This window comes from Pollachius pollachius, assembly GCF_949987615.1.
Source record: "Pollachius pollachius genome assembly, chromosome: 3".
NCBI classification, from domain to species: Eukaryota; Metazoa; Chordata; class Actinopteri; order Gadiformes; family Gadidae; genus Pollachius; species Pollachius pollachius.
Genome location: NC_136936.1, coordinates 30,447,111 through 30,461,842, shown reverse-complemented (window position 1 = coordinate 30,461,842; position 14,732 = coordinate 30,447,111). Strand labels below are relative to the sequence as shown.

The window sequence follows — 14,732 nt, the reverse complement described above, 5'->3', positions numbered from 1 at the left end:
TAATTACTCAAACAGGGACAGGTACCGTTCAGCCCTTATTGTTGCCTCTCTCTCTCTCTCTCTCTCTCTCTCTGCTCCCTCAAAAGCTCCAGCAGACTGTCCCTAGGTCTCTTTCTGCTGCTACTTCTCCTGGCTTCCTCAACAGAGGAGGTAGAAGCCGGTGTGCTTACTACTCCACCTGTAGTGGCAGTCATGTTTGCAACAACCTGGGGGAACTGAACTCCATGGCACCATACCACTGCCAGGCAGCAGCAGTAGCTGTACCGGCCTCTACCCCTCTGCCTGTAGGTGGGTCCCTAAGCTCCTGAAAACAGGGTATTCATTACTGCACTGTCAAATTATTATCAAGTAATCACACTTGAGGACACTTACTCTATTTAAAGGGCCACTGAAATGGTATTGTCTGTAGGTTAATTTTCATAGGAATCCCTGGAAAGCTCTACCAGTATATAATACAAAGCAGATAAACAGGCAATTTATACTTACTTTGTACCTGCCTCTTAAATTATTCCACTTCTTTTTGGCCTGTTTGGAAATCCCCAGGCCAGAAGTGGAGATAAAGTCCCTGGGTAAAGCAAAGCCACACTGCCACTTTAATAACATAACATATTATTCATAATAAATGAAGACTACTTAAACCCGACTTGAACCATCCCCAAGAAATACAAGCACTCAAAATCAATCAATACTCACTCCCATCCCATAAGTTGCGAGGCCAGTGAACCGAGCTTCATTGGCCGCCCACCTCTCGATGAGAGCCTTTGTCTCTTTCATTGTCCCTTGATAAAATATAATGTGTATATAGGCCTATATTAATTGAATGCATAATAAAGGCCATCATATCAAGTTTAACAATTAAAAAAAAATCAAATGTCTTGTCGAGTTACGGCTATCTGCCTGAGGCTTTTATAATAGGTCCATGAACTGAGGACTCACTGCTGAAGCTGCGGGGCAAGCTAGCCTTCCCGCTCTGAAACAGAAAACGTCCGAGAAAATGTGAAGTAGGATTGGACATTTTGGAGAATTCAATGATAGCCTAATAAAAACTTTAAAAACACATACCGGTATTTGCGAAGGAAAAGTAGTATTTGGAAAATAGTAATTATGCTTACAGTTGTAAGCAGGCTTCAGTAGGCTCCGCCATAGTACGCTATGCTGCGAAATGCATCCTGTGATATTTAACGGTCCCAAGAAGTCCACTCAAGTCACATCCGATGCATCCTCGATGAAATGGCCAGTTTAAGAACACATCAAGAACACTTCTTGGTTTTACGATAGTACTTGACTTGATTCATACTGTGGCGACTCCTCCGGGGTCACGCAGGGGATCCTGGGAATTGGGGTTGTCAGTTGACAAAAGGGGCTTTTGTCAACTTGTTTTGTTGTAAGGTTAAGTGGGGTTAACGGGTTTGGGGTCCTAATTGGTTGTGTGTTAATTGTGTGTTGTTCCATTGTTGTGTGACGTGTAGTGTGATCGGGACCATTAGTGAGAGAGTTGTGTGTGTTGGTCAGGTGTGCCGTTTTTCTGTTATGTTTGGTGTCGTTCAATAAAGGCAACTCTCGGAGTCGTGCGGTGTATGGGGCACGAGAGTTGCGTAGCCGCTTAACCTTGGCTCCCGTCTCGTCCTTCCCGTGCTGCTCGCCACAATACTTTGAATTGGAACAGTACTTGGGCTATGACTGATGACGTTTCACAAGAACGTAAGTGCACAAGTACAGAAAATAACACAAATTGAAAAATGGCTTATATCTCAACACTGGCCTGAGAATGCCTCGGGTTCCCCCCGTCAGAGCTGGTCAATGTGGCACGGGAAAGGGAAGTTTGGGGCCCCCTGCTTGAGCTGCTGCTCCCGCGACCCGACCCCGGATAAGCGGTTTGACGATGAGGGTGAGAACTATTGTATTTCATTATTTGGCACTGTTAATTAGGCCAGATAGACATGTGCTGTGTTCCAATATCCATACTATCCATACTTACAATACTTAGTTTGAGTACGTAGGGTGTTCCAATTAGGATCGGGGCGAAAAGAAGTGTACTGACAGGACCCGGATGGTGTATTCAAAACGGTGAAACCGCTGAGTGTATATCGATGTACACTTTTTGTACTCAACACCAGCACTCTTAGCTACGTAGCGGAGGAGGGCGGAGCCAGGCTGAGCCAACGTTGGCGCATTTTCCACATAGCCTGCATTAATGGAGTCATTTTGTAGTTTTTAAAGCTTTTATAGCTTTTAATAGCTGCTAGGCGTAAAGAGTTTAATGTTCAAGGCGGGATGTTTATTGCGCGGGACGTGCCGCGGCGGCAGTCGCGAACGTAATTTCCGGTTAATGCACCATGGAATATTCATTTTGGTATGACACTGACAATCTGATAATCTGCGCACTTATTGAGTGCGGATAGTGTACTATGTTTAAGTGAAATAATTGAAGTATGGATATCGGAACACAGCAATGGTTAATAAGGCAGTTTGGGGTGTCTTCTCTCCTCTTATATAAACTAAATCCAGAATAAAAAAACTTTTATATCTTATAAAATACATCATAATCGTAGAGCAGCTACTCATGCACTACACATACACAGTGTAGTCTCTATGGCTCTTTCGTTGAAACTAAAACTGTACAATGACTAGATGGTTCTGATGGAGTTGTCTTGTTTTAGTTTTTGACTACAACAACAACAACCAAACAATGTTGACCTCTTGTGGAGTTTTCAGAATCCATGCTAAAGATTAGATTGATTGAGATTGATCCATCATATTGTTTGGGTTGAAGGACAAAAAAAGGCAGTACACACAGTCGATGGCTGCGTGGCGGAGACCAGCTCTTTCCACTTACTAAAGTAGGACTTATGGTCGCCTTGAGGATCCATTCAAGTGTGTGGATAGTCCAGCACGGCTGGATATGATTGACAAACATTTGGACTAGTTATGGATTCAGAAACATTTAGGTAAATGATGGACGCATAAACATTTACATTGATTCATGGATTCATAAACAGGAAAAACTCAGTCATGTACTCCTTACATCTCAGTCATGTTCTGCTGTTGGACCAGTATATCAACTATGTTTATAGGGAAGATTGTTGTACAAGTATTTATATTTGTTTGTCTTTTGCTCTTTCGTCAGACTAATGACCTAGTTAATTGCGGACAGGATGTCTGTCTTGTTCCCCCAGAGGCTCATGGGATCTGTGGTCCTATTAGTTGGGGATGGGGTCAGGGAGGGTCTCGGGTCGAGGTACAGGGCACAGGTTCAGGGTGCGGAAAGAGGAACCGAGCAGGCTCCTTTGGGAATAGACGGAGAGGAGCAGAGAGCAGAGTCTGTCTCCTCTCCTCTCTCCTCCTCTCCTCTGGTATCTGCTCCTCCTCTCCTCCTCTCCCCTCCTCCTCATCCAGGAATTTGAAGCGCTCCACCACACAGTGGGCCGTGAGCCGGGCCTCTGGGTCGTGGTCCCAACACTCGACGATAGTGGAGCACAGGACCCCAATACCCTGCGGACCGCAGGACACAAGGGTTAGAGGAGCAGAGAAGAGAGTAAGAGCTGAAGGAGTAGGGTTGATTAAGGTAATTTAAAGTAGTCTTACAGTACATTGGAGTACTTTTATGGTAGAGTTGTTTTAGAGAAGGAGATTCAACAATTTAATGGCAGATCTTTTGGGGAGAGAGACGACACAGAGCTCAGGCTGGAAACCAGAAGCCGAAAGGGTTACGTCCTGTTTCCTGTTCCTTTATGGAGATTTCTACAGAACAGAAACTCATTTGTACGAGTGGATGAAGCTTTCAGGGGATTTAAGCAGTGTTTCTACAGTGGCCAGATTACATTGTGTTGATTTAAGCCCTTCCAGACACTTCTTTACAGTTCACTAGTGCTAACCGAGTTGTTTGTGCCAAATACGCACTTACAGATCCCTGAAGGCAGATATATAGATAGGAAATTGCATTTCCACCAGCAGCAAACACCATGTAACAAATAATAACAGTAACAGAATAACAGTAAATAACAACATATACTGTGCAAAAGTACAAAATGCTAAATACTAAATGCTAAATGCTAAAAATATAAAAAATATATATGCAGGGAAAAAATATACAAGTGGAATAGTACAGAAGAATTGTACACAAGCCGATATTCACATTGGGGAGTGCTCAACAGTGCATAACAACAGTGCAAAAAACAGTAACAAACCAAGTTGTGTTTGATATGTAATGTTATTTTATGTAGTGGGTGGAGGGTCAGGTCTGGTGTTCCTCCCCATCCTCTTTCCCCTTTGCGGCTGCCTACCTCCCAGTGAGGTGTTGTACAGTTTAATGGCTTGGGGGACAGAGGAGTTTTTCAGTCTGCGGGTGTTGCAATTGGGGAGAAGGATCCGGTCACTGAACGAGCTCCTCCGGTTGCTGATGACCAGCGGCGGTTCTATATTGAATTACACCACAGGCGAGACCCCCTCCGAGCGCCCCTTTCGGACCCTCTCCAAAATTATATTTCTCAATTGTACAAATCCTTCAATAGAACATTTGAATATCACACTTAAGAGAATCAATGAACACAATTCTGCAGAAAACAGTACCTGTGCCTGTATTTAACCTGTATTTATAATATTATGAACGAAATGTGCATTATTTGGAGAGTCGAGGGTGTGACTGACTTTAGTCCACTAATTCCATTACAGTATTGCTCTATACAGTGGATCCCCCGTTCCCCGCAGTTCCATATGGGAGACCCAGAGGTGAACTGTCCCCCGCGCCCGCCTCCCCTTTCCCCATCTCACACAGCTTCTGTGCACGGCACCTTCTCAGCAAGCAGGGGCACTTGCAGCTGCAGGGGGCGCCGATTTGCCAATTCCCCACACAGTGATATGATAGATAATAGAAAAACGCTTTGAGGCGCAGATGTGTTTTCTTTTTTTCAGTGCTCATGAGCCGTGCCGCCCCGGGCGACTGCCCGCTTCGCCCGTGCCCAAAACCACTTCTGCTGATGACAGTGTTCAGAGGATGGCTGACATTGTCCAGAATAGCCAGCAGTTTGTTGGATGTTCTCCTCTGCCCGTGTCACCAGGGAGTCAAGCTTCATGCCGACCACAGTGCCGGCCAGCCTGATCAGCTTGTCCAGCCTTGATGAGTCCTTTTTAGACATGCTGCCCCCCAGCACACCACAGCATAGAATAGAACGCTTACAACTACAAACTGGAGGAACAACCACAGGAGTTTCCTGCAGATGTTGAATGATCGTAGCCTCCGCAGAAAGTAAAGTCTGCTTTGGGCTTTCCGGTACAGATAATCTGTGTTGCATGCCCAATTCAGCTTGTTGTCCAGCGACAGCTGAGGTACTTATAGGAGACAACGTTCTCAACTATACCCCCTTAATCTGAACTGGTCCAGGACGTGGTCTGGGCTTCCCATAGTCTATGACCAGCTCTTTGGTTTTCGACGTGTTGAGTTGCAGGTGGTTTTTGTGGCACCAGATGGCAAAGTCCCTCACAAGACTCCTGTACTCCTCCTCACTATCACCCCTTATGTATCCTACAATGGCCGTGTCATCAGAAGACTTCTGAATGTGACACAGCTCAGAGTTGTAACAGAAGGTAGTGTAAAGGGTGAAGAGTAGAGGGGCCAGAATAGTCCCTTGTGGTGCTGCTGTGCAACTGACCACAGTGCCAGACATGATGTCCTTCAGCCTGACATACTGTGGTTTGTCAGTGAGCTAGCTGTAAATCCAAGACACCAGGCAGGGGTCCACTCGCATTTTGGCCAGTTTGTCCTGAAGCAGAAGGGGTTGAATGGTATTGAAGGCACTTGAAAAGTCCAGAAACATAATCCTGACCGTGCCACTCCCCTTATCCAGATGCGAGTGGGCCCGGTGTTTGAGGTGAAGGACAGCATCCTCACCAACCTTTTTTCGGTAGGCAAACTATACTGGGTCCTGGGCATGTTGCCCCTGAGGCCTGAGCAGGTTGAGGAAGAGCCGCTACAGTGTCTTCATCAGTCGTGACGTTAGCGCCACCGGTCGGAAGTCGTTCAGCTCACTGGGCAGGTTATTTTTGGGAACAATGCAGGCTGTTTTCCAGAGGGTGAGCATACTCCCTAGTGGAAGACTAAGGTTGAAGACATACAGTAGCGGCTCACCCAGTTCAGCAGCGAAGGTCCTCAGCAGCTGGGTACTCACCATGTCTGGGCCAGCCGCTTTCCTAGGGCAAAGCTTCCTCAATTCTTTCCTGATCTGATCTGCAGTGATGCATGGTGGATGATGTGTGTGTGTGTGTGTGTGGGGGGGGGGGGCAGTGTAAAGGTGGGTGAGTGGGGTGAGGGGACTGCAGTGGGGATGAAGAGGGAAGGGTGCAGGCTAAGGATGGTGTCAAAGAAGGGGAGGGTGTTAGCTGGGGGAGGGGGCATTGAGGCTTGTCTGTCATCATACATCTCTGACTCATGAGACTAGAGTCCAGTAGTAGGATTGTAGAGAGTACAGTAGACTATAGAAGACTTATATGTATAAGCTTTAGAGTAGAGTACACTATGTGACTGCAGGAGGCCGTTTGACCACCAATGGAGAGGCTGTTGACTGCAGTCACCTCTGGTGAAGGCCCAGATCTCAGCCTCCGCACCCACGTCAGGAAGTGGTCTGAGACACAGATGCAGGTAGAGCTGGGGAAGGCGCCGTGCTCAGCAGGGGGCGTGTCACTCAACAGCTCTGAACAAAGCGAAGCACACTACTGTGAAACTGGGTGAAAGCTCTTGGCGGTTGCTATTGGCTGTTGTGCTATCTACCACTTGAGGCTGTCCCTGTACCAAACAACCTTTACAGTTCAGTACGGACCATGTCTCTGAAATGGCTAATGGGTTTAAGGAGCAAGAGGGCCACGCTGCTGAATGGTTAAATGTCTTGCGGTCTTGAAGTACCCACCTTTTCCTCTTCCGATAGGGTTTTTTATTTTCCCCCGTTTCGTCTGAAAGTGACGAATGAAGTTTAAATCCTTACATACAGAGATACGTTCATTACAATCTGAACTCAGGGCTCTTCTACGGTTTGGTACACAGAAAGCTAGGGTGACCCAAGTGCGAAGCAAAAGCAGGATACGTTTTAAGGCATTTATTCCTCAGACAAATATAATTCCAATAAAGCTCAGAAGATCCAAAAACAAACTCAGTCCAAAAAACTCAAAAAAACAAAAAACGCAAAAGAACTCAGTCCCAGAATCCAAAAAGGCAAAGCACATTGACAGTTAATCCAAGGCGTAATCCAAAAGGAAGGGTAAACAGACAGGCAAAGGTTGGCAACAAGATCAATCCAGAGAGAGCAAACAAATCCACAGGGTAATCCAAAACTCAGAGTAGAGAAACAGTCCAGGGTCAAAGTACAAGAAGGCAATCAGCAAATCCAAAATACACTGTTCAAGACTAAGGTTTAGTCACGGGGGTTCAGTGAAGACTCAACAGAGACAGAGCGAAAAGATCAGGCTTAAATACTGTGAGACAAAATGGCTGAACAAATCACATGACTAATTAACAGGGGGCAGGTGAGTCTGCTTAACAAGAGACATAATTAGACGGAAAAACACAGAGAATAGAAAGTCAGAATTGGCGACATCTAGTGGTCTATGACAAAAGTCCGACATTGTGACATCCACCCGCGATCTCTGTGGAAAAACCCTTTGACATCCATGTTGTATTAAACACCTGACACCCAGGGCCTCTAACGGTTCAGTTTTTTGCATCGGAAAGTTCCTTTCCTTAACGAAATGAAAAATACTTGAAAATACTTGGAGGAAAGGTTGTTCAAATGATAAAAATGCTTAGGAAATGTGCCTTAATGCAACCGTTAACCCGGCTTTAGCAGTGTTGGGGGTAACGCGTTACAAAGTAACGTGTTACAGTAACAATATTACTTTTTTGGGTAACGAAGTAAAGTAACACATTACATTTAAAATATCAGTAACTACACTACTTTACTAGACTATAGTAACGCGCTTTCCTGTGTTACCCAAGCCGTGTTTGCCTCTGTGTAAAGTTCTGATCTGTTGTGGTGCGTGCATGCGTACTGCCTGTGTGTCTGCAGCGCCTGCTTGCCTCGGCACGTTGCCATAGCGATCGATTTTAGGGACGTAGCTGCGTGTGGAAGGAGTGTTGGAGCGCAGAAGCAGGTGACACAGAAAGACCGGCTGGTTGCAAGCTTCATTGTAGAAGACATGCTTCCCCTGTCGACTATTGAATCGCCCAGATTTAGAAAAATACTAGATAAAATACCCGTGACTCGCAAGCCATCATCCGACAGGAAAACATTTTCCCATTACCTGAACAAGTGTTATACCTATATGGTCTCGAAGCTCAAAATAATTTTCGAGTCCTCCCTGGATCATATGTCCACCACCACGGACACTTGGTCCGCGGTGGTGGACACATGATCCAGGGAAGTTACTTAGGAATGACTGCACTGGATAGACAGCATTACTTTAAAACTTGAGAAGGCTGCTCTTGCCTGCAAGAGCGTGAGAGGAAGACACACTTACGATGTCATAGCTTGCGAAATAGATCAGGTTCATTCAGCCTTTGGACCACATAAAGTAACTGTGTGTGACCGCCGCTTAAGTGCATTTCTGTTTTAATTGTATGGGATAAAGTGACCTTTTTATATTTTTCATTGACCACTTAATTTTTGTTCTCATGTTTCCCAAAGCCTGTGTTTTGAAACTCGTTTGTTGCTACTGATTGACCTTACCATAGCCTACTTTATCCTGTTGTTTGTGGATTTTACAGTGAGGCATTTATTTATGCAGACAGGGATATTGTTCTTTCATATGGTTTTATATGCCATTTTGTATAGATTTATACTATAAACACTAAGTGGTGATAGGGCTATGATGTTTGTCCATGTATCTACAGTAAATTAAGAAACAGGAAAGTAAAGTAATAAGTAGTGAAGTTACTTTTTAAATGCAGTAACTAGTAAAGTAATCTCATTACAATTTACAGAACTAAGTAATTAGTAACTAGTAATAAGTAACTAATTACTTTTTTTGAGTAACTACCCCAGCACTGAGCTTAAGCATAGGTTACTCCTGAGCAACTTTTACGAAAGGAAAGGAGATGTTTGCAACCCAAAATGCTTTACGGCGGCAATATTTAAAGCAATAGGCCACCAACGGAGTTTACCGACTCTACGCGAAGACGCATGAGACGCGGTAAGGCAGAAGAAGAGATGAGATGGAAAGAAAATTTACAAGACAAGAGTGAACCAAACATTATGGAGAAGAGGCGAAGAATCTAAAGAACTCATAAAAGACCAACATCATAATAGTTATTTTCGTAGCCCATAGTTTACACCATAAGAAAATAAAATGCAAAGCTCACATTTAAGAAAGACTGCCGGGGGCACTTCATTTCAACATCAACATAAGTTCAGCCTCTTTATTTCACATGGGAATTGGGATTCAAGTGGCCTAAAATATTCCCGTTGGCCAAGTCCGACCTAAGTGACTTTCACTGTTGGCAACAACCTGTCTGAAATCAATATGACAAGGACGCATGGATGCAAAGAGCGCTTGTTGTAGAAAATTGTAGTTCCACGCTAGAGACGGTAGAGGTCAGCAATACTCGCCGTCGCGCAATGACGTCGGTTAGGAAAAGTGGAGTCAAATTCATTTTAAACAGTGCTGTCTTTTCCTATGTTCGAAATGAAGCACCTTTTCATCTCTCCTTGACCCGATGACGTTTTCCACAAAGGTTAAGGAAAGCAGGCATAAAGGTTAGGAGATTTGACTTTCCGAATTGGGCCCCAGTCTTCATCTTCCTATTTTTCCTGCTTGTTTGACTCGGCTATGTTCATTCCAGCTGAATGACAAAACAAACACATGCATCTACAGCACTCGCACGCGCACCGGCAGTTTTCACAATAAAAGCCCTCTTGATGTGGATATTTAACTGAAAACCCTTATCAGGAAAAGTTATTTCATTTTTTATTGTAGAATTTGTCAGTTAAAGGAAGTGATTTTATTGATAACATTATTGTAATCATTATTGATCAGCATTGACTACAGATATTTCCAAATAATTTTAAGCTACAAACTAGTTTAAATGTTACATATTACCACATAATGAGGAGATCTGATGTCTTGAGAGCCATCACGTTCCTTGAAGGGTTAGCAAATGGGCACTTAAAGTGAATCTAAATGTGTCTAATCCTATCCTTTGAATTGACAGAAGAGTTTATTATTTTAGTTTCAAAACAAAGTTTCCTTTTCAATATCTATTTCATTATTTTGCCTAATAATGGCGCAATAAGGACTAGTCACACAAGTGAGGTGAGAGCAAAGTTGAATTTCATAAGGGCATTAACTCGTGCTTCAACGCCACACGCATCGACATGTCATCAACATCAACAATGGAATGTTTAGAATTATAGTTCTGTGCAATTTACAGACACTTGATTGTTTGACTAAATTCTGTGAGCTAAGTATGGTCAGTGTTCATTTAGTGTTTGTTGAGAAAGTGTAAGAACCATTATTGAAATCATTATGTTGTACAGTTTGTAATTAACATCATAATGGCAGGTTTTGAAGAAAGGTGTTTTTATAGTTTACATGTTTGGAAATTGTTTTCAGAAAGCATTGATATTAAACCTAGCCTAAATGTATGCTTCTAATTGCTTTCAGTATATTGTTTATTTAATGTACCGATCATTTATGATTTATTTCAATGTAATACTAGCCTACTGATGTGTGTGTGTGTGTGCATATATATATATATATATATATATATATATATATATATATATATATATATATGTGTATGTATGTATGTATGTATGTATGTATGTATGTATGTATGTATGTATGTATGTATGTATGTATGTATGTATGTATGTATGTCTGTATGTAGATAGGAATCAAATTTGATTGGAAAAGTGATTTATTGAGAGACCTGCTTGCTATGGTTTCCTCGTTTCTACGGTATCTTTTGTCGTTAAAAGTTTTCACACTGCCAAATATGCCAGTCTTATGCACGCCTTTTTCCCGGCATGGTCCCCACATTTACACTGACCGAGGTAATATACCGGCCTGAGTTCGCACCCAAATTTACCCTCAGACCCTTCACATATTGGGGGTATCATTGTGATTAGACGGATCTGCGGTTCCAGGGGCGGGACTTGGGTAGAGGTGTTGCTGCGTTGTCTCTACAACAGAGGCAAAGCAGCGATATCATCATGAGTTGTTCTAACAGGAGAGACGGTGAAATTCGCGAGCTGCTGATCATGTGAGAGAAGGTGATGCAGTCGCAATTAACAAAGATGGTAAAAGATGATACGATCTTTCCTTTCAAGGCTTTTGTCAGGATAAAAAACAAGTGGTCAGCAAAATAAAGAATATTTTGGCGTTTTTGCACTTATAAATAGTTAATCGTGTTTGTAGCCTAAACTCTGTACACTCATTCTTGCATGTGAGTGTCTTGAATCATAAAAAAAAATGTATTATGCAAATTATTTTACAGAGGTTTACTCTCCGTGCATAGCCCCGCCTTCTCCAGTGAACCAAGAAAGCCGGCTCTGTGATGACAGGGGATTTCACCCCTCGGTTTTTAAAGGCATGGCAGTGAAATTGCAGGGCGTGCCAAACCGCAACCGTACCGGCTTGGCAGTGTAAAATTGCCTTTTTATTGTCATGTTTCCACCTCTTCGGGATCCCATACTATTCATGCTGTCAAAATAAAAAATGTGAAACGTGTGGATACTGACACGGCCAAAACACAGCTTTACTAAATGGGAACACATTTAGTTTCAAAAGGGGTTGTTCAGTTTCCTCTGTTTCTATCCTTGTGGAGTTGAGGCAGACATTTAGCCAAACAACCTAAAGCCTAATTCTGAGAAACAATTAACCCAGGGTCTTTTTTTGGCATGAAAACCACTAAAATAAGCCCTCCAGAAACCTTTTTTCATTGATCATCAAGTATAGAGCTTGCCCGGAGCAACCCTAACACCCCAAATGGCTTCCATATTATTGGCTAGGGCAGGGAAGTTTCTAGGTTTCTGAAACATCAGGGGCTTAGCCCAGAGCACCAGCGGCACTACCATTGGGCCCAGGTGGGCCTGGGCCCACCCATTTTAGGTCCGGGCCTGCCCATTTTGACCCAGGCCTATAGTGAGTAGTGAGTTTGTCATTCTAGCTGTTCGTCCAATAAGCAGCCTGAGGAAAGCTTTGAGTAAAAGCTTCAGCATCAGCGGCTTCTACCCTACGTGTGGACTGCCTTCCCACAGGCTGCAAGTGATCCAATGCCGGTAAAAAGGTGTGCATAAGACTGGCATATTTGGCAGTGTGAAAACTTTTAAAGACAAAAGATACCCTAGAAACGAAACCATAGCAAGAAGCTGACAACGTCAAAAGAATGTTGTTGGCGCGCAAGCTTAATGAGATGGACGCAGGCGGTAGCTAGATATTAGCTAATATGAAACGCAAAGCAAAGCAGCTTGTTTTCATTTAAATTCAGCGAAAAACGCTGCGAGGAGAAGGAGGAGGAAACTCCTGCCATTTTAAGTAACACGGTTACAAGTGACGAGTTACCATCCTGCTCGGCCGCCCTCTCCCCATCAAGTCCTCCCGTAGCCACCCCCACACACCTGCAAGGCAAGTAGGCTAACAGGCTAACATTAACGTTAGTGTCTGGCTGATAGCGTTTTATGTGTTATAGGAGGAGACAGGGTTCAGCAGCCTATAAACGCCGTTCCCCAAGAAGACCTGTCACAACCTCCGCTAGACCTGTCATCAATAGATGAGCCTGCCAGCCAGCCCAAACTCCGTACATTCCCAGCCACACACATATCGGGGAAAGATAGGAGTTATTCTGACAGGTGGTACTCAAAATTCCCGTGGCTTGAATACAGCATCTCAAGAGATGCTGTTTTTTGTAAGACTTGTCCTCATTTCCCTGAAGCAGCTAATGAGGCTAGATTCATTAATACGGGCTTCAAAGACTGGAAACATTTTTCTGAGGGTTGTGGCAAACATGAAGCCAGCAGGGCACATGCTGCAGCGCTAAGGAAAATGGTTTCAGGCAAAGTCACCAGCCAGGACGGGGAAATATTATTAACCAGCTGAACAACGATGCCAGCGACAAGTCCTTCATTGAAAGACATAGACAGCACATCATGATGGTAATAGATCTTGTCCTGTTCTGTGCAAAAAAAGAAATCCCATTGCGTGGGTATCGGGAAAACCCAGATGCATTAAACAAGGGAAACTTTTTGGAACTACTTGACCTGGTTTCCAAATATGACCCAGAAATAAAAAGGCGACTGGATGAATTACCCAAGAATGGTAAACTACTGCACCATGCTATACAAAATGAGATACTGGAAATCGCAGCATCACTCCTTGTCAAAAAAATAAAGGCAGATTTGCATGATGAGCCGGACACATATTATGCGATTTTAGCAGATGAGTGCAAAGATTTGTCAAAAAGAGAGCTACTGCCATTATGCGTCAGATACCTGCACAATGGCACATTGAAAGAACGGGCTTTGGGATTTGTGGAAACAGACAACATGACTGCAGAGGCAATATCGGCTAAAATTTTGGAAGTGCTAGAGCCATTGCAGCTGGACCAGGGGCTGTGCGTTGGATTTGGGTTTGACGGCGCATCAGTCATGTCGGGCAACAGAGGAGGGGTACATGTGATACTGAAGAAGACGTTTCCCCACGCTATATATGTGCATTGTAACTCACATAGACTTAACAATGTCCTGTGCACAGCAGCTAAAGTGTCTCCTGGCATTTCAACGTTTTTTGATATTATAAACAGCTTGCATAACTTTATGACTGGGGCGCACAGACATGCCAAATTTCTGGAAATTCAAAAATCAGATGCGACAAGGGCAAAAAACACTGGAGCTGGAGATATCGTGTGATGTGAGGTGGAGCTCATGGTCAAATGCAGTCAGTAAGGTGTTGACACTTCCGGGACCTATTTTGGGGACCCTTGCCACATTCTCCGAAAGTTCTCGCCAAACAAAACTTGAAGCTGACTCCCTACTGCACCAAATGCAAACAAAAAAATTCTGCTTGTCACATTCAACCAGTTATTTGAAGTCAGCAACTACGCCGCTAAGGGCTTGCATTCTTCCATACTATCAGTTACGCCGTCTACCCATTGCACCATCCGTCAACAGATGATGGAAGGCGTGGCTGACGGATGGGGAGTAGTCTTTGCAGAGGCATACGTCAGCCAAGCCCGAGCATACGTGATCTGATTGGATGACGGATCCGTCGCTGCCTGAAAAGTTGAAAATTTTTCCAATTTCTTGTGGGAGTCGACGGATCCAACGGAACAGATGGATCCTCAATGCATTGCGGCTCTGCCCCATTCAAAGTCAATGGGATCCGTCCGTTGACGGATGCAGTGGGAAAGAGGGGTTACAGATTGTATTGATCTGATTGAAGGGCTCAAGGACAGCTACAAACAATTCAGGAATGAAAATGATGCATTTGATAAAGTAATGGCACTGACAGATGAGTTGATGAATAAACATGAGATTGTGCGCTGGGATAACAGTGGATCACACAAGAGGAAGTTGCCGGCCAGGTTAGACAATACGCTCGTTGATTCTACTCTGGGCAAATCATCCCCTGTACAGCAACTCAAACCTACAGAAATTATGGAATGACATACTGGACAAGCAGATGATGGAGCTGAACACTCGTTTCAAGTCTGACACATACAGCTTTATGAGAGCCGCTGCTGCCTGCTTGCC

The 14,732-nt window shown here is 43.9% G+C and overlaps 1 protein-coding gene across 2 annotated transcripts in view; it reads right to left on the bottom strand.

The window, feature by feature from the left end:
* Nucleotides 1-1,639: 1,639 nt before the first annotated feature.
* Nucleotides 1,640-14,732, bottom strand: part of tgfbr2l (transforming growth factor beta receptor-like) — an 81,530-nt gene continuing 68,437 nt past the window's right edge. For both annotated transcript variants that reach the window (XM_079731890.1, XM_079731891.1), the window contains one exon: nucleotides 1,640-3,492. In XM_079731890.1, the coding sequence (XP_079588016.1) occupies nucleotides 3,217-3,492 (276 nt within the window). In that variant the 3' untranslated portion in view covers nucleotides 1,640-3,216. The remainder of the gene's footprint in view (nucleotides 3,493-14,732) is intronic.